At 41.8% G+C, this 22047-nt stretch overlaps 1 protein-coding gene across 8 annotated transcripts in view; it reads left to right on the forward strand.

The window, feature by feature from the left end:
• Nucleotides 1-22047, forward strand: part of QKI (QKI, KH domain containing RNA binding) — a 139211-nt gene that overhangs the window by 47597 nt on the left and 69567 nt on the right. For all 8 annotated transcript variants that reach the window (XR_010727673.1, XR_010727672.1, XM_066248141.1 and 5 more), the window contains exon 3: nt 13246-13362. Coding sequence is in view for 6 of the 8 variants with exons in the window: in XM_066248141.1 (XP_066104238.1) it covers nt 13246-13362 (117 nt within the window). In the remaining 2 variants the exon portion in view is untranslated. The remainder of the gene's footprint in view (nt 1-13245; nt 13363-22047) is intronic.

Genomic DNA, 22047 nt, shown 5'->3' on the forward strand with positions numbered 1-22047 from the left:
GGATTTTTGCTAAGTTTGGCAGAATAAATCTTTATAAAACAACTTACTTTAGTTAAAGCTATCTCTTTATTTATTACTTTGGTTGCTCCGCTACCACCCACCATGAAAGCTGGCATGCCCACTAGGAGGCGGTAGGGACCAGGTTGACGACCACTGGTCTAGGCCAGGCATCCCAGACTACAGCCCACAGGCTGCATGCGGCCCCCTGAGGCCATTTATCCAGCCCCCACCGCACTTCCGGAAGGGGCACCTCTTTCATTGGTGGTCAGTGAGGGGAGCACTGTATGTGGCGGCCCTCCAGCGGTCTGAGGGACAGTGAACTGGCCCCCTGTGTAAAAAGTTTGGGGACCCCTGCTAGGCTATCATGATGACACTCATGGTCAAAGGTTTGTGAGTTGAATAAATGCATTTTCAAGTGTTGTTTCAAGCTTCTTAGTATCCCAGCCTGGCACTATAATAATATAGATTTATAATGTTATTCACAGTACCCTCTGTTGTCTCGTAATAATATTCTTTGTTAATGAGGGAGTATGAGTTTTAAGTTCCCTTTCAACTTAATTTTCCAGGATTTGCAGAGAAAATTTGGCTGGTCATAGCTTCGGAATTAGTATAGGGTCATTGGTGGTTTTCTTCCATTTCTAAAGATTGTCACTTGCAGATTGGCTGTTGAGCCAGCATTTGTTGTGGAGGGATCACGAGGAGAGAGGGGCCCTGCAGAGACCTCTCCTCAGGCTTGCGTTCCTTGGACTGGTGTGGCTTTCATTGGGTTGAAGGAATTAAAGAGTTTTGATATACACTACTTCCACCTTTGTTCTTCTGAGGAAGAATTGGATGTTAAATCAAAATTCAATAATCTTCAAAATCTCCTTTTTCAGTACTTAGGTCACACCTTGATTTTTGCCTGGGTATGATCTTAATTATGAGTGAAAGTGCAGTATTTTAAAATTAAGAACTGCACTCTCTCCTTCGGTAGTATACACAGGGCACTATTCATACATCGATTCTTGATTTGAAGAAAGTTAATATATATCTTTATTGACTAGAGTTAGAAGTGTTTCAGATTACATATTAATCTGTTGAAGTTTTTAATTTAGTGGTATGAATTGGTAATTTGAAGCATGTCTTTAAGTTTTAGGTAGAGAAATTGTTATTATTAACTTAGAACTTTAAACAGATCAGTTTAGTAAAGGTCAGTTTCATGACTTGGTTCAAAACCAAGTTTTGAAGTGTACTTTTTATTTCACTCTGCAAGAATGTATTGAGAGCCTACTGTGTACCAACTATTTAATAGGTTCTTTTTGGTCTGAGATAAACTAAATTTCTTAGGATGTTAATAGAAGTTATTCCAGAAAGGATCTTGAGATTTTAAAAACAAGAAGTTTGTTTAACTCTCGGGGTTTTTTCCCCCAGCATTTAATAGTTTTAAGAATAATAAGCCTTTACCAAGTCTTAAAATGCTGCTTTCTTTTTGAAGTAATTTATTTAATATTTAGACTACAGTGTTCAGAAGAACAAAATAAAAGACCGAGTTACTTTGTAGGGAGAAATTATTGCTTGTAAGCAAATACTTTCAGCCTCAGTCGAGATGCAGTTTTGTCTATATGATTTTTTTCCCCCAAAACATTTAAGATTGGCCCTGTTAAAATTCTTGTTGCAAAAGACTTCTAGCAGTTGGATACCAATTCCAGGTATTTAACACCCATATCTCTAAGATTCTCACTGAAATAACCAAAGTAATAGGGTACAAAAATGAAAAATGGGAGAAGACCTGCTTCTCAGCACTGTTCGCATTGTGGGGACAGTGGGCAGGGGGTGTTTGTTAGACACTAGTGACTAGAGGAAGCGGGGCTGGTCTGCTCGTGGCCTGTCTCGGCAGAGCAGTGCCCCCTGAAACCAGTGGAGAGTCAGTCTTCCTAAGCCCGCCTCCTCCTCCCTAACTGGCGGTCTGTGCAGGTTGTACTTGAAGTCGCCCTCACCTTAGTGCCCGCCTGCGTGGGGGGGTGGGGGGACGACAGGACTCATCATTGAGTTTGAGCAGACAGCTCCTGTAGTTTTTTTTTTTTTTTTTTTTTTTTTTTCATTTTTCTGAAGCTGGAAACAGGGAGAGATAGTCAGACAGACTCCCGCATGCGCCCGACCGGGATCCACCCGGCACGCCCACCATGGGGCGACGCTCTGCCCACCAGGGGGCGATGCTCTGCCCATCCTGGGTGTCGCCATGTTGGCGACCAGAGCCACTCTAGCGCCTGAGGCAGAGGCCACAGAGCCATCCCCAGCGCCCGGGCCATGTTTGCTCCAATGGAGCCTTGGCTGCGGGAGGGGAAGAGAGAGACAGAGAGGAAAGCGCAGCGGAGGGGTGGAGAAGCAAATGGGCGCTTCTCCTGTGTGCCCTGGCCGGGAATCGAACCCAGGTCCTCCGCACGCTAGGCCGACGCTCTACCGCTGAGCCAACCAGCCAGGGCAGCTCCTGTAGTTTTTGGAGAACTTGCTTTAACTCCACTCTAGGGATGATGAAATCAGACTGACTCCTAAATAAGGAGCTTTGGGACTACATTGAATTAATTATTTCATTGGGAAAGCTAATTGTGTGCCTTAATAAAAACAACTCTTTATATATAAGCAAAATAGTTTATATATAAATTAGAGATTTCTGAAATCTAGTTGTGACTGCTATAGAGACTGCTTTGCCCAAGTCCAAGAACAATGTTCATGAGCAGCCCACCTTATGTGAGTTGGTCCATACTGGTTTTTTATGTTTGGTAGGGAATTTATTGAGCTTAAAAATATATCTGGGTTGTATTGTTATACAACAGTGATAGTTTTGATTAGTCTCTTGCCTTTTTATTTGTAAGGCTGTACAAAAGCAGTATAAATTTGTAATTTTAAGGCTAGATAAAAAAAAAGAAAAACAAATTTGAAAAGTTATTAAGAACATGAAGGCTTAAAGAAGAAATCTGAGTATAAACGAGTAACATTTCGATGATATTCTTCCAGAATGTTGTGTGTGCCCCGGGAATGGGAGAACTAATGTTAAAGCCACAGGCCTGAGCAGAACAGTGGCAGCTGCAGCGATGACAAGGGGCAGGCTAACGAACACCTACTGTTGCTTAGTCTGTTACCCGCAGAAGCTGAGAGCAAGAGAGGCCTGTGGGTGGTGCTGTTTGTGGAAATGAGACACAGGGGGAGAAGGTTTCTAATTGAACATTGTAGAGAAATGAGGACTAGAGATGATGAGCATACAATAGTAACAGAGTATCACTAACGGAAAGCCACTGTAAGGTGAGTGGTCAGGAGAAACATGCAACAGGGTAATGTAACAGTTATCAGGAGGTCAGATATAATTAAAATTTGTGCCCAAAACACATCACTTGCAGAGCTCAATTAATACTTTTGTATCAGGGCATAAGGCAGGTAAAACTTACCCAGCAAAACTTGGAGAAGTCGATTGCAAAGAGTTTAGGCAGTCTGCACGCTGCATCTCCGTGACTCATCCTCAGGGTCTAAGGTGACACTTGTAAGCTCAGTCTTGAATCAGAAAACCATTTTCTTCTCTTTTTGAAGTTAATTATATTTGTCATTGAATATGCATGTGAAGTCACCACATAAAGGTTTTCATTCATAGAAACCGTTCAGTTCAGATAAAACGGATGTATATGATAGTTGAAACAGTAATCCCAATCCTTAAAGACAGATGAAAATATTGAGATGGGAAGATGAGGTTATGTACAATCAGTACAGTAAAGATTTATTTTGAGTTGTAGGTGAAGATGAAATTATAAAAACGATAAGCTTGAATCTGAGGAGGGTTTTTATTAAACTTTCCACTAAACATTTTGAATGAGCAGTATGAATGAGAAAACTAAATGTGAGTTTCTGGTGTTAATCAGGGTCTATGTTTAAGGTTTTTAGGGGAATGGCATTATACTCTGATTAACCTGGGTGTCCTAGGATTTGGGCTACTTTGTAACCTCTCCTGCACTAAATATAGATGATAATGATAACTGCCTCCAGTGTTAGCCTCATTAAGTGACTTACTGTATGCAGGGTTTCCAAGCATTAGAAGCTGGTTCACACTGGAACACACACTGATGAAACATACTTCTGCCTCCTCAGCACCTAAGAGATAAGGAGTGACATGGTCTTTGCACTCAGGAGGATACTTCTTATGACAGTGGAAAGCGGAAGTAATAATTTTGTTTTTATGACATTATCTGTCATTTGGAATTTATCCTGAGATCAGTTAAGTTTACCATATGAGAATTTTCTGAAATGTATAAGAGTTCTTATGCTGCATAATAGTGATTGGATTTTTGCTATGGGAATGAAATAAGAACCGTATGATTTCTGTGAGCACTTTTAAATTGTATTATTTAACAATTTGAATAAGAATTAGTTTCTTCTGTACTGCATATTGTGTGAGGCTCTGTGTAGTAAACAAGCAAACCCAAAGTTCCTGACTTAGGAATGCCCTGCAAGAAACATGTGGACCATTGCGTACCGTGTCATGGGGCTCTCAGAGGCTGGGCGCAAAGCACTCTGAGGTGGTCACGTTGGAGGAGGAAAAAAACTGTCTAGTAATCAGAGAACACAAGGAAACCACAGAAGGAGCACTTGAGCTCTGTATTGTGTGATAGGAAGATTTTGACATGGTTGATGGGAAGTAAGTCAAGGAAGGTGTTAACAGGGAAGATTAAAGTACCTGCCATTTTTAGAGGACAACTGAATTACTTATGTGTCAGAACAGAAGGGTGATTGCAGAAGTAAAGGTTTGAGGAGTAGTTTGGGATCTTTTAAATGGCCTCTGTATGGTAAGAGTTTGTACTCTGCTCTGTCAGATATATTCTCATGTACTTGTGTCATAAAACCCTTGTTGCTTTCATTGCCTCATATTTTTATTTTAATTGGCTAAATAATTTTTTTTTAAATAAGTGAAAGGCAGGAAGGCAGTGAGACAGACTCCCACATGTTCCCTGACTGGGATCCACATCCAGCGCGTAGACCCCTTGGTAGGCGATGCTCTGCCCATCTGGGGCTGCTGCTCTGTTGCTCGGCAACTGAGCTATTTTAGCACCTGAGGTGAGGCCGTGGAGCCATCCCCAGCACTGGGGACCAGCTCGCTCTAGCCATTCATGCCATGGCTGAGGGAGAGGAAGAGAGAGAGAGAGAGAGAGAGAAAGTAGGGAGGGGTAGAGGGGTGGAAAAGCAGATAGTCGCTTTTTCTGTGCGCCTGACAGGGAATCGAAATCAGGACTTCCACACACTGGGCAGACGCTCTACCACGGAGTTAACCGGCCAGGGCCAATACCTTTTATTATATATAGCTTCTGGAAGGATAATTATCTGTCTTATTCACATGATTTTTTAAAAATGGTTTTAGACTCTTTACGAATTATATCTATATTCAAAAGATGAGTTGTCAAAATTTAGGATATCCAAATTCCTGTGCCATCTCACAGATGTCATATTTGTATTACAGGTTACTGTTTCCCTACTTAAGCTGCTGATGTGAGTGCCTCTTCTTATATAGCTTTGTTCACCCACAGAAGATGTGTATAAAGTTCACATATGTGAAAAGTTTTGCAGAATGATTCCTATAATAATTATGTAGCATTAGAAGACATATTTGGTTGTTTATCTAGAATTAATATGAAGATAGAAAAGGGTTAAGACATTTGCCTCCACCTAAAACAAGACATTGTGATATATTAATTCTGGCTTTTAATTAAAAACAGTTGTCCAGTGAAGTCGTCACAATGTCATCAATAGGTTCTGTGACTGTAAGCAAAAATGAGGTATACTGTAACTAATTTTTACCATAGGTTAATTGATACAAAGAAGTATTAAGTTCCTACACCTCATTAACTTTGTAGAGAAACAACATTGAGTGAAATGGTGCCCCGTGAGGACCCGCTGTGTGCTAGGTGGTCCCAGCTCCTCACCTTACACATGGCTGTGAGGGGATCACTAGTGTCAGCTACACTTGAGGTGCTTCTTTTTCTTTGTCCTTTGCTGAGTTAAGGCCTCAGAAGCAAACACGTACATGTTCATGTCATACCTATGATGTTATCTGTGTGATACAATGTAAGGTGTCTAATTAAAATCTTTTCAGAAATAATACATACAATATCTAAAACTGGTAATCTGATAAAACAAAATAAACCAAAGAAGTGCATGCTAAAAATTTTTCCCCAAAAAAATTTGAAGTAGAAATTACTCTAGCATTTCTTAGACTTGTTTCACTGATATGCTTTTGGTAATGCATTTTCACTACCCGTCTTGATCATGCGTTACAGGAGGCTTTATATTTAACTGGAGGTATCTTATGAGGTTAATGGAAAGATTTGCCATAATGCTGTCTATTGTCATTGGTAGAAATCTGTTATTTCTGTGTAAAGTGAAGTGAGCAGCAGCAGTAGATTTAGACATGATTGTTGTTCACCTGTTCTTGGAGAATAACCGCCACTTGGCATAAATGTAGTCAGCGAGCCTGAGAGAAGTTCCGTTCTTAAATAGTAGGGTTAATGAAGGTCTTTTTCTTTCTCTTCCCTCTTTTGGTCTTTAAAGCTGCAGTTAGCTCAGGCTGTCTGAAATGATTTTCTTTGAATATATTGTGACATTGTTTTAATTGAATGAAGCTGCAGAACTAGCATGATAAATCAACACAGAATGAATTTTAATGCAAGGCAAACGATATTAACTTGGAAATTGGTTGCAGTAGACAAAGCAGCTGCTATGATTAATTTTTTTTCATTCTCTACTTACGACATTCTGAGGACGACCTTGACAGTTTCAATTGTGTGCGAGTCCCAGTGGTGCGCACTTTAACACACTTGAGCAGTGTTTGTTGGTTCTTGGGTAATAGAGATTGGTTGATTTTTAAGGTCACCAAAACTCTGTGTTACAGGCTTAATATGTTGCTTTTGACTGATTTTTAAAACATTTCTTATTAATAACTGACTTGGAGGATTATTTAGCTGTGGTGAAGTCTTATGTAATTTTAGCGGCTGTGGTTTCAGCAGAAGAGGTTGAGTATGTGAAAAGAATAGGGTGTACCACACAGGGTCTTCTGTGTCATGAAGTGCAGGCCAACTGGTTTGGTCAAAGACACAAGGCAAAAACAGTCAGTGATTTGAAGTGCTAAAAAGTACTTGTATTCATAAAGCATTTTCGAGATGGTCTCGGCCGTCTTTGAGATACATGTTTATATCCAGTATCTAAGTTGCTTTGGACAAGGATCTGTATAGAGCACAACTATTACTGAGTTATAGCCAGCAAGGCCAGTTAATTTAAGAAACAGTTAAGGTAATAAATAGAGTAAAAGAATTTTCACAGATTTCTTGAGAGCAGGAGAATTTCTCCTCTTTTTAAAATCTCTATCATTTATTTCACTCATATGGCAGATTTTGAATAAATGTTTTATTGAGTTGAATTTGAAAATGGGAGGCACTTTCTATTCAACCAAAAAATACCCAGAGTAAAACTGGAGTAGAGATTCTTGCTGTGAGGGCAGAAGGGGAATGAAGGTCTGTAGGGTCTGTGACTGTATAGAAAGGGAATGAAGTTCTGTAGGGTCTGTGACTGTACAGAAAGAGGATGAAGTTCTGTAGGGTCTGTGACTATACAGAAAGAGGATGAAGTTCTGTAGGGTCTGTGACTGTATAGAAAGGGGATGAAGTTCTGTAGGGTCTGTGACTGTATAGAAAGGGGAATGAAGTTCTGTAGGGTCTGTGACTGTACAGAAAGGGGAATGAAGTTCTGTAGGGTCTGTGACTGTATAGAAAGGGGATGAAGTTCTGTAGGGTCTGTGACTGTACAGAAAGGGGAATGAAGTTCTGTAGGGTCTGTGACTGTATAGAAAGGGGGATGAAATTCTGTAGGGTCTGTGACTGTATAGAAAGGGGATGAAGTTCTGTAGGGTCTGTGACTGTACAGAAAGGGGAATGAAGTTCTGTAGGGTCTGTGACTGTACAGAAAGGGGAATGAAGTTCTGTAGGGTCTGTGACTGTACAGAAAGGGGAATGAAGTTCTGTAGGGTCTGTGACTGTACAGAAAGAGGATGAAGTTCTGTAGGGTCTGTGACTGTACAGAAAGGGGAATGAAGTTCTGTAGGGTCTGTGACTGTACAGAAAGGGGGATGAAATTCTGTAGGGTCTGTGACTGTATAGAAAGGGAATGAAGTTCTGTAGGGTCTGTGACTGTACAGAAAGGGGAATGAAGTTCTGTAGGGTCTGTGACTGTACAGAAAGAGGATGAAGTTCTGTAGGGTCTGTGACTGTATAGAAAGGGGATGAAGTTCTGTAGGGTCTGTGACTGTATAGAAAGGGGAATGAAGTTCTGTAGGGTCTGTGACTATACAGAAAGGGGAATGAAGTTCTGTAGGGTCTGTGACTGTACAGAAAGGGGAATGAAGTTCTGTAGGGTCTGTGACTGTATAGAAAGGGAATGAAGTTCTTTCTGTAGGGTCTGTGACTGTATAGAAAGGGGAATGAAGTTCTGTAGGGTCTGTGACTGTACAGAAAGGGGATGAAGTTCTGTAGGGTCTGTGACTGTATAGTAAGGGGAATGAAGTTCTGTAGGGTCTGTGACTGTATAGAAAGGGGAATGAAGTTCTTTAGGGTCTGTGACTGTACAGAAAGGGGATGAAGTTCTGTGGGGTCTGTGACTGTACAGAAAGGGGAATGAAGTTCTGTAGGGTCTGTGACTGTACAGAAAGGGGATGAAATTCTGTAGGGTCTGTGACTGTATAGAAAGGGGAATGAAGTTCTGTGGGGTCTGTGACTGTACAGAAAGGGGAATGAAGTTCTGTAGGGTCTGTGACTGTACAGAAAGGGGGATGAAGTTCTGTAGGGTCTGTGACTGTATAGAAAGGGGAATGAAGTTCTGTAGGGTCTGTGACTATACAGAAAGAGGATGAAGTTCTGTAGGGTCTGTGACTGTATAGAAAGGGGATGAAGTTCTGTAGGGTCTGTGACTGTATAGAAAGGGGAATGAAGTTCTGTAGGGTCTGTGACTGTATAGAAAGGGGATGAAGTTCTGTAGGGTCTGTGACTGTACAGAAAGGGGGATGAAGTTCTGTAGGGTCTGTGACTGTACAGAAAGGGGAATGAAGTTCTGTAGGGTCTGTGACTGTATAGAAAGGGGAATGAAGTTCTGTGGGGTCTGTGACTGTATAGAAAGGGAATGAAGTTCTGTAGGGTCTGTGACTGTACAGAAAGGGGATGAAGTTCTGTAGGGTCTGTGACTATACAGAAAGAGGATGAAGTTCTGTAGGGTCTGTGACTGTATAGAAAGGGGATGAAGTTCTGTAGGGTCTGTGACTGTATAGAAAGGGGAATGAAGTTCTGTAGGGTCTGTGACTGTACAGAAAGGGGGATGAAATTCTGTAGGGTCTGTGACTGTACAGAAAGGGGGATGAAGTTCTGTAGGGTCTGTGACTGTACAGAAAGGGGAATGAAGTTCTGTAGGGTCTGTGACTGTATAGAAAGGGGAATGAAGTTCTTTAGGGTCTGTGACTGTACAGAAAGGGGATGAAGTTCTGTGGGGTCTGTGACTGTACAGAAAGGGGAATGAAGTTCTGTAGGGTCTGTGACTGTATAGAAAGGGGAATGAAATTCTGTGGGGTCTGTGACTGTACAGAAAGGGGAATGAAGTTCTGTAGGGTCTGTGACTGTACAGAAAGGGGGATGAAGTTCTGTAGGGTCTGTGACTGTATAGAAAGGAGAATGAAGTTCTGTAGGGTCTGTGACTGTACAGAAAGGGGGAATGAAGTTCTGTAGGGTCTGTGACTGTACAGAAAGGGGATGAAGTTCTGTAGGGTCTGTGACTGTACAGAAAGGGGAATGAAGTTCTGTAGGGTCTGTGATTATATAGAAAGGGGATGAAGTTCTGTAGGGTCTGTGACTGTACAGAAAGGAGAATGAAGTTCTGTAGGGTCTGTGACTGTACAGAAAGGGGATGAAGTTCTGTAGGGTCTGTGACTGTACAGAAAGGGGAATGAAGTTCTGTAGGGTCTGTGATTATATAGAAAGGGGATGAAGTTCTGTAGGGTCTGTGACTGTACAGAAAGGGGATGAAGTTCTGTAGGGTCTGTGACTACAGAAAGGGGAATGAAGTTCTGTACGGTCTGTGACTGTATAGAAAGGGGATGAAGTTCTGTAGGGTCTGTGACTGTACAGAAAGGGGAATGAAGTTCTGTAGGGTCTGTGACTGTATAGAAAGGGGATGAAGTTCTGTAGGGTCTGTGACTGTATAGAAAGGGGATGAAGTTCTGTAGGGTCTGTGACTGTACAGAAAGGAGGATGAAGTTCTGTAGGGTCTGTGACTGTATAGAAAGGGGATGAAGTTCTGTAGGGTCTGTGACTGTACAGAAAGGGGAATGAAGTTCTGTAGGGTCTGTGACTGTACAGAAAGGAGGATGAAGTTCTGTAGGGTCTGTGACTGTATAGAAAGGAGAATGAAGTTCTGTAGGGTCTGTGACTGTACAGAAAGGAGGATGAAGTTCTGTAGGGTCTGTGACTGTACAGAAAGGGGAATGAAGTTCTGTAGGGTCTGTGACTGTACAGAAAGGGGATTAGTAAGTTGCAGAATGTAGGAAGAGCTTGTGTAAGTGAACAGAGAGCCAGGTCTGCTGATAGACTTTCTGTGAAATGTGTCTTTTTCTCTTCCTCTAATTCTTATTCTAATATTTTTACTTTATACTGCCTGAAATTCTGTCAATTCTAGATTTATTTATATTAAAAGACAACCTCTTAAAAAATGCCACACGCTTCTCAAGGACTCACGGTGGTTCAGACTAAGCAATCTCAGTAAAATGGGACAGACTGGGGGGAACAGTCTGCTTGTGTGCGTCAGAGAACCAGCAGCATTGTGAAGAATTGCTGGTTTAGGAACCTAGGGAAGCAGAGAATCCAGACTGGAAGCAGGTCTGGGGAACTCCTTCCCCTGGGTGTGTCTGCCCTCTCCAGAGGGCAGCGGGGCTGAGCTCTGAGCCAGTTTGAGCCCACAGCCTGTCTGCGGCTGCGTCTCACCTCCAGTCAGAGCTAGGGGTGCAATGATGGTGTTCCCCAGACCTCGCTACCCTGCGTGTCAGCACCAAAGGTGTTCAGGCTCAAATGAAGTTGTTTCGAGGTGATCCGGGGTCACTGGTAGCAGTGAGTGTCTAGCAGAAGATGCCGTCTATCCAGAGGCGTCTGGAGGAAGGTCCTACTGTTTTAGGCCTTGTGCTAGTTCTGTGAGCTGTTCAGCATGTACAGTATCAGGAAGGTCCTACTGTTGTAGGCCTTGTGCTGTTTCTGTGGGCTGTTCAGCATGTACAGTATCAGGCTCTCACTGAAAAGTAACCAAACACACAAGAAGGAAAGATGATATTAATAAAATGTGAAGAAACAACAGAACAGTGGAAACAAATTCATAGGAGCTGTTGACATTAGAAGTATGAGACTCAGGCTTAGCATGAGCTAAATTTATCATGTATGAGACAAAAGACAAGTTGGAGAAACATGGCAGAGAAATGGGGACTACAAAAGAAATATTAAACTCAAACATTCCTCAACTGGAATAAGGAGGTCTAACAGAAGATTAAAACCAGTTGAAAAGAGAATTAGTGAACTGGAAGATAGATCAGAAGATCGTATTGAAAGGCAGAAGGCTAGAAAAACAGGGCAGGGAGTGAAAAACCACATGAGTGCAGTGAGACTGTGGAGTGCATGGGAGGGAATATCGGAGGGGTGGCAGAGGCCCTGTCTGAGAAGGTGGAGAGGCTTCACACCAGGGAAATGAGGTCACGGTTATGAAACAACCATGAAACGGAAACCACCTTGGCTCACCAGAGGAAAACTGCTTAAAACCAATGTTTAGGAAGAAATCTTGAAAATAGGAAAAGGTAACCTTTAAAGGATCGACAGCTAAAGGTCTGTCGGGGCTTTAGGTTGGGTACAGGGGGCAGGAACTAAATGCTGAGAAGCCGGTCTTGGAGAAGGGGGTGCACTCGAACATACAGAACGGAGTTCAGGCACGTCTTAGAGTTTGGGATCTTGTCACGCTAGGCCAAGTGCTTCCAGGATCAGAGTCTCAACTTGGGATAGAGAAAGTCCTGTCAAGATCTGAGTGAAGAGGACTTTCTTCCTGCTGTGTACCCATCTTTCCTGTACGAGTCACGCTTTGGGCTGTAGCACTTTTGGTGAGCGCCCAGGGAGGCCGAGAACCTTCAGGGTGCAGAGAACGGAGGAAGTGCCCTCACTCTTCAGTCGGTCAGCAGTGAGGTCCAGTGTGTGGCTTCTGTGTGGTGGCGTCCCAACAGGGGGACATCCCCACAGCGGGTCAGATGCGTGGAGAGTAGGTAGGGAGCTGTGAGTGTAAGAATCGTCACCTGTGGGGTTTTGTGGAGGGGACAGTAAATAGTCGTTTTTGTCTTTTATGCAGATGGCATGTGAAGGAGGAAAAGTTACTTTTCAGTATTCAGAGTTAATCTGTTTTTTACCTCGGCCTTTTTAGCCCCTAAAAAACTTAACTTCTGTATAAGAATGCTAACAGTTTCTGTTGAAGGGTGCTTTACACAATTATTTTTATCACTGGCCTATTCGTGGAAAGAGTCAGATCTCCTTGCAAAAATAGTAGTATAAGTAAAGGCAGAAATGGAAAAAAGAAAAGAAAGTATACACATGTAAAATTTTGCAAGGAATGTGATGAAAAATAATATACTTTCAAGACTCACACATTTAGTACAAGGTGTTATCCAAATTGGGCCATCAGAGTAGAGTTCTGACAGGCAACCCAAAAATAGTCTCTGAACCAGTTGCTTTGGAGAAAGTATAACTTGATAAGTAACGGGAATTTTCCCCAAGGATTTCAGTTTTAAAAAACAATTTTTAAACATAATGTTTAACATAATGAAGAATTCCCTGAACACCATCATTACACAGTTTTGTGAAAGCATTTGCATTCTTGTGTGGCATCCAAGATTTTGTCATATGCTTTGATTCCATGGTGATGGTCAGTTCAGTATAGTGTCTTGTATTGTTCCTAATTCGTAATTTGTGTTAATCCATATGGAAATTTTGTTCTAAACAATGAGTTATTGCACTTATACCCCACCCCACCACATAGCCCAACTTGGCAGAAATTTATAAGGACTGTTAATTTTATTTCAACTTAGTATTACAAAGTATTTAATTTGAGTAAGTAAATATATACTTTACAGCTATAAAGCCAAGTAAGAGAATAATATTTGGTGACTTTTTTTTCCAGTTTAATTTTGTTGGGCGAATCCTTGGACCTAGAGGACTTACAGCTAAACAGCTTGAAGCCGAGACGGGATGTAAGATTATGGTCCGAGGCAAAGGCTCGATGAGGGATAAAAAGAAGGTGAGTGTTTGAAAATGGAGGCAAGTCTTTATGTGAATCACTTACACTTTTGCACTCAAATAGAATATTCAGATGTTTCGTGTATAAAGCACGACGCAGTATTTCCCGTCAGCAACGGGAACGTTTTAAAGGTGTTGCCATGATTTGCTCTGATTACTGTTCTTCCCTGGAGCCACCTGAAGTGTCGCCCAGGCCACTGTGCTCACTTAATTGGCTTGTGCAGTTGAGACGCTTCTGGTCTGGGAATTAGTCAGACTTTAATGTTGTGTTTATAAAGATATGTAACTGAAAGTTTGGAAAAATCTAAAATGTTTTGAGGTTTACGTGAGAACAGTCATAAATAATAAGTTTGTATGTATGTCAGATAATTTGGAGAGTGAGTCAACAGAACAATAAAGCTTAGAATTAGCCTGATTTTCGTTTCACCAGCATTTTGTGTTGATCATAAGTTTTCTAGACATTTTACTTTAAACTGTATTGTTTCTGTTTTCTATTTTGTTTTCTCATTATTATTAATAAAGACCTATTTACTTAAAATATTGCTTTTAGGATGGGTGTATTTGCCTAGTCTTCCTTTATCCAGTGAAGCAGAATACTTTGGACTTTCTGTAAGAAAAGTTTGACTTATTTTTAATATATAAGCCAGATTTTGTTGCCAGTGATTAAACTTACTGTTAGGAAGGTTTTTAGTTTGTTTTTTTAAAACGTTGCCTTGAAAGGACTCTCAGGGCAGAGACCTGTGTCCCTGACGTTAGAATATATGCAATGAATCACTTTGTGGAGCTCGTGTATTCTTTTTTAATCATCTTTTACTTTTAAATTACAGCTGGTGTATAATATATACCATGTTTCCCCATGGATAAGACACTCTCTTTTCCGAAAAATTTGGGGTCTAAAAACTGGGTGCATCTTACACAGTGGTTGTAGATTTTTTACTTGCATTTCTCCCTTTTTCATTCTTGTTTTTGGGCTCATTGTTGAAGACAGTGATTCGTCATCAGACACAGATGAGGACAAGCTAATGGATGGGAGTTTTGATAGCAATGAGGGTTGTATGAATTTTATGATGAATAAAACTTGAGTTCAATAACTTTTTGTAATACATTTGTTTTCCCAAATTTCAGGCCCCAAAATTAAGGTGCGTCTTATACATGGGATAATCTTATACATGGGGAAATACGGTGTTAGTTTTAGTTGTACAGCCCAGTGGTTAGACATTATAGAACATATAAGTGATCATTCTGTTAAGTCTTGTATCCATCTGACAGGATACATAGTTATTAGAACATTACTGATGGTATTCCCCGTGCTGTACTCTACATCACCATGACTGTTCTGTAACAACCATTTGTACTTCTCAATCTCCTCACCTTTCCCCCCTCCCCCCTCTCCTCCCCCATCTTCAAACCGTCAAAGTGTCCTCTGTATCTGTGGTTTCTGTTCTGCTTGTTTATTTTGTTTCTTAGAATCAGTTGTTGATAGATATGTATTTATTCCCATTTTCTTGTTCATATTTTTGATACTCTTTTTTTTCTTAAAGAAGAGACCATTTAGCATATTTCATATAATACTGGTTTGGTGGTGATGAGCTCCTCTAGCTTTTCCTTGTCTGGGAAGATCTTTGTATCTCCTTCGATTCTAAATGGTAACTTTGCTAGATAGAGCAATCTTGGTTGTAGGTCAGTGTTTCCCAACCTTTTTTGTGCCATGCCCCACCTTAACCTTTCTAAAATTTTTATGTCCCCCCCCATGTAACATACATAATTTTTAACATTAAAAAATTGATTTGTTCACTTAATAAACATAAATGATAGGTTCTAGGAAGAAATCACTATGAAATTGTTAACAAAACACAGTTAAGTAAAATTTCAAAACATATAATGAAAAACAAATTTAAATTCCAAATAATTTTAATACAGATTTTTCTATATTAATTTATTTTAATTTAATGTGATCCTTGCGCTTGATGCTTGCTGCACAGAGATTTTATATTAGGTTCCAACTTGGTTAGCTTTAGTCTCAAGTCTCCACGTTGTGTTATATCCAGCCGATTTCTTTTTTTTACCAGTAAATCATTTACAGCACTAAATCCACATTCAGCTAAAAATGAAGATGGAAACGGTAGCAATAGTTTTCTTGTACATTTGGTTGAATTTGGGTATTTGATTTCTGTTTCCTCACAAAGCCATGCCATCGCTCCTTTGATATTAAATAAAGCTTTAACTGACTCATCATTTTGCAATTCTGCGAGTTCTTCTTGATACTGCATATTTGATATATCAGACAAATCCACTAACATTAGCTGCATCATCCATGTTGGGAAATGTTTTAAATCAGAAAATCTTTCTTTTAAATCAGCCGATAGAATATTCAAATGATTGACAATAACAAGTAAAGCGGTATCAGTTACTTCACATTTTTGGAGCCAATGAAACTGTTTAAAGTTTTTGTTGTTAATATGTTTCTGACATAACTCAATATTGGTAATGAAACCAAATATCTTTGCTTTTGCATCGACAAGAGTTTTATTTGTTCCTTGAAGTTGCTTATTTAATATATTTAGTTTTTCAAAGATATCGGCTAAATAACTCACAAATGCTTTACCGTCTATTGTTAACAGATACTTCATTTCAGGTTTGTTGCTTAAAAAATCACTAAGAGTATCAAACAGTTCCATAAATCTTTTCAAACAGTTTCCTTTAGATAGCCATCTGACTTCAGTATGAAGTAAAAGTCTCACATGGTCTTCATTTTGTTCTTCACAAAATAGCTTGAAAAGACGCTCACATTTGGCACTAGCTTTAATAGCATTAACACACTTTATTACTGTATGTAATACTTCATTCAGAATAGGCGAGATGTTTTTAGCTATCAAGTTTTCCCTATGAATAACACAATGCACAAGAATCATTTCTGGATTCGCATCTTTCATCAATTTTAAGCAGCCATTTTTCTTGCCCATCATATTGGGAGCACCATCTGCAGCACAAGATGTTCTATTTTTCATTGGTATATCATTGACATCTAAGTAGTTTTTTAGCTTATTATATATATCTTTGGAGGTAGTGGTGCTTTCTAATCTTTTACAGAACAACATTTCTTCAGCAAAATGTCCTTTATCAATATATCTTACGTAAGTTATCAATACTGCCTCAGTGTCTCTCAAAGTTGATTCATCCATTTGCAAGGAGAATTTTCTTGTTTTCAGCTTTTCAATAAGTTGTTTTTCAATATCCTCACTCATTTCGTCTATTCTTCTGCTAACAGAATTGTTACTGAGTGGCATAGCTTTTACATCTTTGTCATCTTTTTCAAGAACCGTTTTAAGAAATGCTGATATTGACGGTTTTATTAAATTCTCTCCTATAGTGTGATTTTCTCCAGTTTTAGCGATGAATAAAGAAATTTGAGCCTGACCTGTGGTGGCGCAGTGGATAAAGCGTTGACCTGGAAATGCTGAGGTCACCGGTTCGAAACCCTGGGCTTGCCTGGTTAAGGCACATATGGGAGTTGATACTTACAGCTCCTCCCCCCTTCTCTCTCTCTCTCTCTCTCTCTCCCTCTGTCTCTCCCTCTCCTCTCTAAAATGAATAAATTAAAAAAAAAAAAGAAATTTGATAACTAGCCTCAAGAACACGATTATTAGTTGAAGTATGAGCAGTAAATAGAGACTTTAATGTTCTTTTTTCAAAAATTTTTTTTAAAGTTTTAAAGTAACTGAAATCTGAATTAATATGAGCACTATGTTTCGCCTTCAAATGCGCCTCAAGACGACCTCGTTTCATTGATTCGTTGGTCAAGCATTGCTGGCATAAAAGACAAAAAGGAATCTGCTCATCGTGAACAGCGGGTATGAACCCAAATTTTAAATATTCCTCCGAATATTGACAAGTTTTTTTCTTGCTTGCACCACTCATTTTACTATGGGCTATAAGAAATAAAAATAAGATCAATTAAAAACTAATATTAAAATATGTGTTAAAATATATTCAATGTGACATAGAGTAAACGTATAGTAAAAATTCATATTGATTTAAATGTATATAACACATTTACTACACTACCACCGCAATTCAAAAGGTATCTATATTTTTTCCACTTGACAAAATTTTCTGGAAAGTTATGCTTCTAAAATTAAAATTGTCGTGCATGCACTATTATAGCCCCATTAATATTTATAAAATATTATTGCTTTCTAGCCCCGATGCAAGAAGTACTTAATAAAGAGTTTAATATTGATAAAAATAAAATCAAATACTTACCAATTATATCTATACAATATATATATGTATATTTATTAAATCAACGAGCTTTTATAACAGTTCTGACTGACATTTATTTCAAATTAACACCAACTGAATGATGTGAAACACTACAGAAGTTGCGATGGGCCAATTAGGTGAGAATAACTGTGTTGTTTAGCGAGTTTTTAAAACGTCCGGGGTTCCCCGCGGCAGACGGCACGCTCCGCGGTGAACCCAGGACGAAGTTTACTTGTCGAAGCCAGTCACCCAGTTGATATTTTGGTTTCGTCAAACGAAATTATACTTAATAATTATTTACCGCAATTATTTAAGAATTGCATTTTTTGTTAAATTTGGCACCGATATCTAGCATTGCATTTAAATGGCCCGGGGCGAAAGAGTTAAAGTCCTGTCGAGTCCATTTTCAAATTGCCCCCCTTAACTATCGAATTGCCCCCCTGTGGGGCGTGGGCCCCACGTTGGGAAACACCGTGGTAGGTCCTTGTGTTTTCTCACTTGGACTGTTTCTTGGCACTCCCTGCTAGTCTGCAGAGTTTATGTTGAGAAGTCAGCTGACAGTCTAATGGGAGCTCCCTCCTTAGGAAATTTACAACTGCTTTTCTTTTGCTGTTTTAATATTTTCTCCTTGTGTTTACCTTTTGCATTTTAATTATGCTGTGTCTTGGTGTGGGCCTCTTTGGGTTCATCTTGTTGGAGACTCTGCTTTTCCTGGACTTACATATAAATAGGTTTTTAATTTCTTGCCCTCTTCTTCCAGCACCATATGATGTGAACGTTGATACATCTGAAGTCGTCAAAGGCTCCTTAAACTATCCTCGTTTTTTTAGATTCTTTTTCTTTTTGATGTACTGATTTTTGCTTCCTTATATTCCAAATTGTTTGATTCTAGACTTGATGTACTCTGTGTGGATTCCCTGTAAATCATTATTTATTTCAGGTAGTGTATCCTTCACTTCTGACAGGTTATTTTTTTGGTTTCTGTGTCCCTTTTATGCTTGTTTGCTTGTTTTTTCTTTGTTGAAGTTTCTGTAACAGTGTTTGGAACACTGTATCTGATTATTTGCTTCCATTTGTTCTTTTTCTGGAGATCTCTGCTGTTCTCTCATTTGTGACATGTTTCTTTGTCTCTGCTGTGTGGCTGCTTCCCTGTGGCTGTTTCTGTGTTTTCATGGAGTGGCCTTGGCTAGTCGGTGTCCTGTGTGGGTCGTGTGCCGGTGTCACTGGGAGGGACGGAGCCCCAGCCGGTCAGCCTTGAGGACTGGCTGTGACTGCTGTGGAGCAGCTGCCGTGCAGGCGTGGCCCTGCGAGTAGGACTTGCCCACTGGGGCTCTGGTGCTGACGGAGTCCACTCCTTGAGTGTGTGGAGGTGGCAGGATTGTAATATGGCACGGTCTGAAGCTGGCCACCAGGTGCACTGGGAGCCTCCTGGGAGGTGGAGGTCAGCCGTCACCTGTGCCCTGCCTGGGACTGCCCCACAACCGCTACAGAGGGATGTGCAGGTGGCTGCTCCTTGTCCTAGGCTTGGAAGTGCCCAGTAGAGGCCAAGCTATGAACCAAGACCGGCTGCCACTAGGGCCTGGCCTGGGGCCACTTAGCAGAAGGTGTGGGTACACAGAGGGCAGATGCTGCTGTTTGAGAGAGTTAGGAAAGTCCAAAACAGGAGGCAAGATGCGCCATCGGTATGGCAGAGTGACTGGACCTTGGAGGGAAAGCACTGTGAGCCAGGTTAACGGAGGTTCAGGTACGGTGCCCACCTGCTGGCTCTGTGGGGCTGGAGAGGTCTCAGAAAAGGGACAGTCCCTCTGCCGGCACTTTGTGGGGAGAAAGCTGTCCACCCCGAAGCCCCGTCCCCACCCCACCCCTCTGCCAGCTCTCGTCCTGATGCCAGACAACCCCGTTCCTCCCCACATGTCCCTGGTGCCTTTCGAGCTGCTGCCCCAGCCCTGGAGCTCAGAGGACGTGAGACCGAGTCAGTCCGAGTGCGGGCCCTTTAAGAGGACGCCTGGGGCTGCCGCAGCCTCCCTCTCACCCAGCCACAGTCCCTGCTGGTTTCTTTTTTTTTCCTGAAGCTGGAAACGGGGAGAGACAGTCAGACAGACTCCCGCATGCGCCCGACTGGGATCCACCCGGCACGCCCACCAGGGGGCGATGCTCTGCCCCTCTGGGGCGTCGCTCCACCACGACCAGAGCCACTCCAGCGCCTGGGGCAGAGGCCAAGGAGCCATCCCCAGCGCCCAGGCCATCCCTGCTCCAATGGAGCCCCGGCTGCGGGAGGGGAAGAGAGAGACAGAGAGGAAGGGGGGGTGGAGAAGCAAATGGGCGCCTCTCCTATGTGCCCTGGCCGGGAATCGAACCCGGGTCCCCCCGCACGCCAGGCCAACGCTCTACCGCTGAGCCAACCGGCCAGGGCCCCTGCTGGTTTTTACAGCCAGAGTTGTGGGACTTCTCTTCCTGGCCCTGGAACCCTGGGGGTGGGGGCCTGGTGTGGGGCTGGGACCCCTCGCTCCCCAGGGGAATCTGCCCAGCAGAGATGTCCCTCCCGATGTTTTTTTTTTTACTATTATTTTTATTTTTTTGTATTTTTCTGAAGCTGGAAACGGGGAGGCAGTCAGACAGACTCCCGCATGCGCCTGACCGGGATCCACCCGGCATGCCCACCAGGGGGGATGCTCTGCCCATCTGGGGCATCGCTCTGTTGCGACCAGGGTCACTCTAGTGTCTGAGGCAGAGGCCAAGGAGCCATCCTTAGCGCCCGGGCCAACTTTTGCTCCAATGGAGCCTCGGCTGCGGGAGGGGAAGAGAGAGACAGAGAGGAAGGAGAGTGGGAGGGGTGGAGAAGCAGATGGGCGCTTCTCCTGTGTGCCCTGGCCGGGAATCGAACCTGGGACTTACGCACGCCAGGCTGACGCTCTACCACTGAGCCAACCGGCCAGGGCCTCCCTCCCAATTTTTATCTGCCCCACGTGGGTGTGGGACCAGCCTGTTCTAGGTCTCCGCCCCTCTACCAGTCTCGGTGTGGCTTCTTTCGTTCCCTAGTTGTGGGACTTCCTTCAGCCAGACTTCAGGTGGTCCTGAATGACAGGTGTCCTGTCGTTCAGTTGTGATTTTGACGTGGTCGTGGGAGGTGCGAGTACCGCCTCTGCCTGCTGTGACTGAAGTCCCTGCATTCTGACTTCACACTGCAGGCTGCTTCTCTGAGCTTCCCGCCCTTGTGTTTCAGCTCTCTCGTAAGCTAAATCTCAATCATTTCTTTCTTCTTGTAGACAAATAATGAGTTAGTAGCTAAGAAGGTGAGGTAAAAAGTCTTCACTGATGCTGTTTATCTCATTATAACTTGTTCGTGTCATCTAAATTTAAAGATACTTGGAGTTAAGCATGTGAGTTTCCCTTGAGTACATTTAGATGTTGTATTTAAAGCAGTTTTTATTAGTATTTTAAATATTAAGGCTTTCAATCAGTGGTCGTCAACCTGCTCCCTGCCGCCCACTCGTGGGCGTTCCAGCTTTCATGGTGGGCGGTAGTGGAGCAACCAAAGTATTGTATATAAATAAAAAGATAGATTTAACTATAGTAAGTTGTTTTATAAAGATTTATTCTGCCAAACTTAGTGAAAATCCGACATAAAGTACTTGGTAAGTAATTATTATTATATGCTTTAACTTGCTGTAACAGTGCTTTATAGATTTTATAAAGTAGAGTTACTTCCCTACTTTAATTAGAAAATGTTACTACTAACAGAGATACAGAAGTGGGTGGTAGGTATAAAAAGATTGACTACCCTGTTCTCAATTCTGTTTGATATGAGAGCAAACAAACCCTGTCTGTTTTATGGGGTATTTCCCTGGGGTGTAACGACCACCTGGTTTATGGTAGAACCTGGGAAGAACAGCTGGGCAAGGGGTAAATGGTTCGGTATTAATAAATGAAAGGTGTAGGTGCTTCTCCCTCCCCAAGTCCCCGTAAGAGATTTTATAAAGAGAAAATTATAAGCCCTACGTGCTTTTAATTCTTTGGGGAAGAAGATGGGCACCACTGTACCATCTGAGGTGCTGGTTTTAAGCAGTAGAGTGAATATGCCATTTCAGCTTGTATTCTGTTGGATCGTCATGACTTCATCATTATTGACGGGCTTAGCTGCGGTCCAACTTCGTGAAGGCCGGGAAGCTCACTGATCCCAGCCAGTGTCGTGCACAGCTGACCTCAGACAGGCTGGCTGCACCTCTGTCTCTGGTGCTAAGTTTGTGGGCACAGGGCATCTGCAAGTGAAAATCAGTTCTTTATGGATAGTACTTTTGATTTATAGTACACTTTGAATCCTGCGTTACATAATCTGAGTTAAATTTAATTAATCTGAGTTTTGTTATTTCCATTTTGTAGATGATTAAACTGAGGCTCAGGGAGGCTGAGTAATTTGCTGAAG

This window comes from Saccopteryx bilineata, chromosome 12 (assembly GCF_036850765.1).
Source record: "Saccopteryx bilineata isolate mSacBil1 chromosome 12, mSacBil1_pri_phased_curated, whole genome shotgun sequence".
NCBI lineage: Eukaryota > Metazoa > Chordata > Mammalia > Chiroptera > Emballonuridae > Saccopteryx > Saccopteryx bilineata.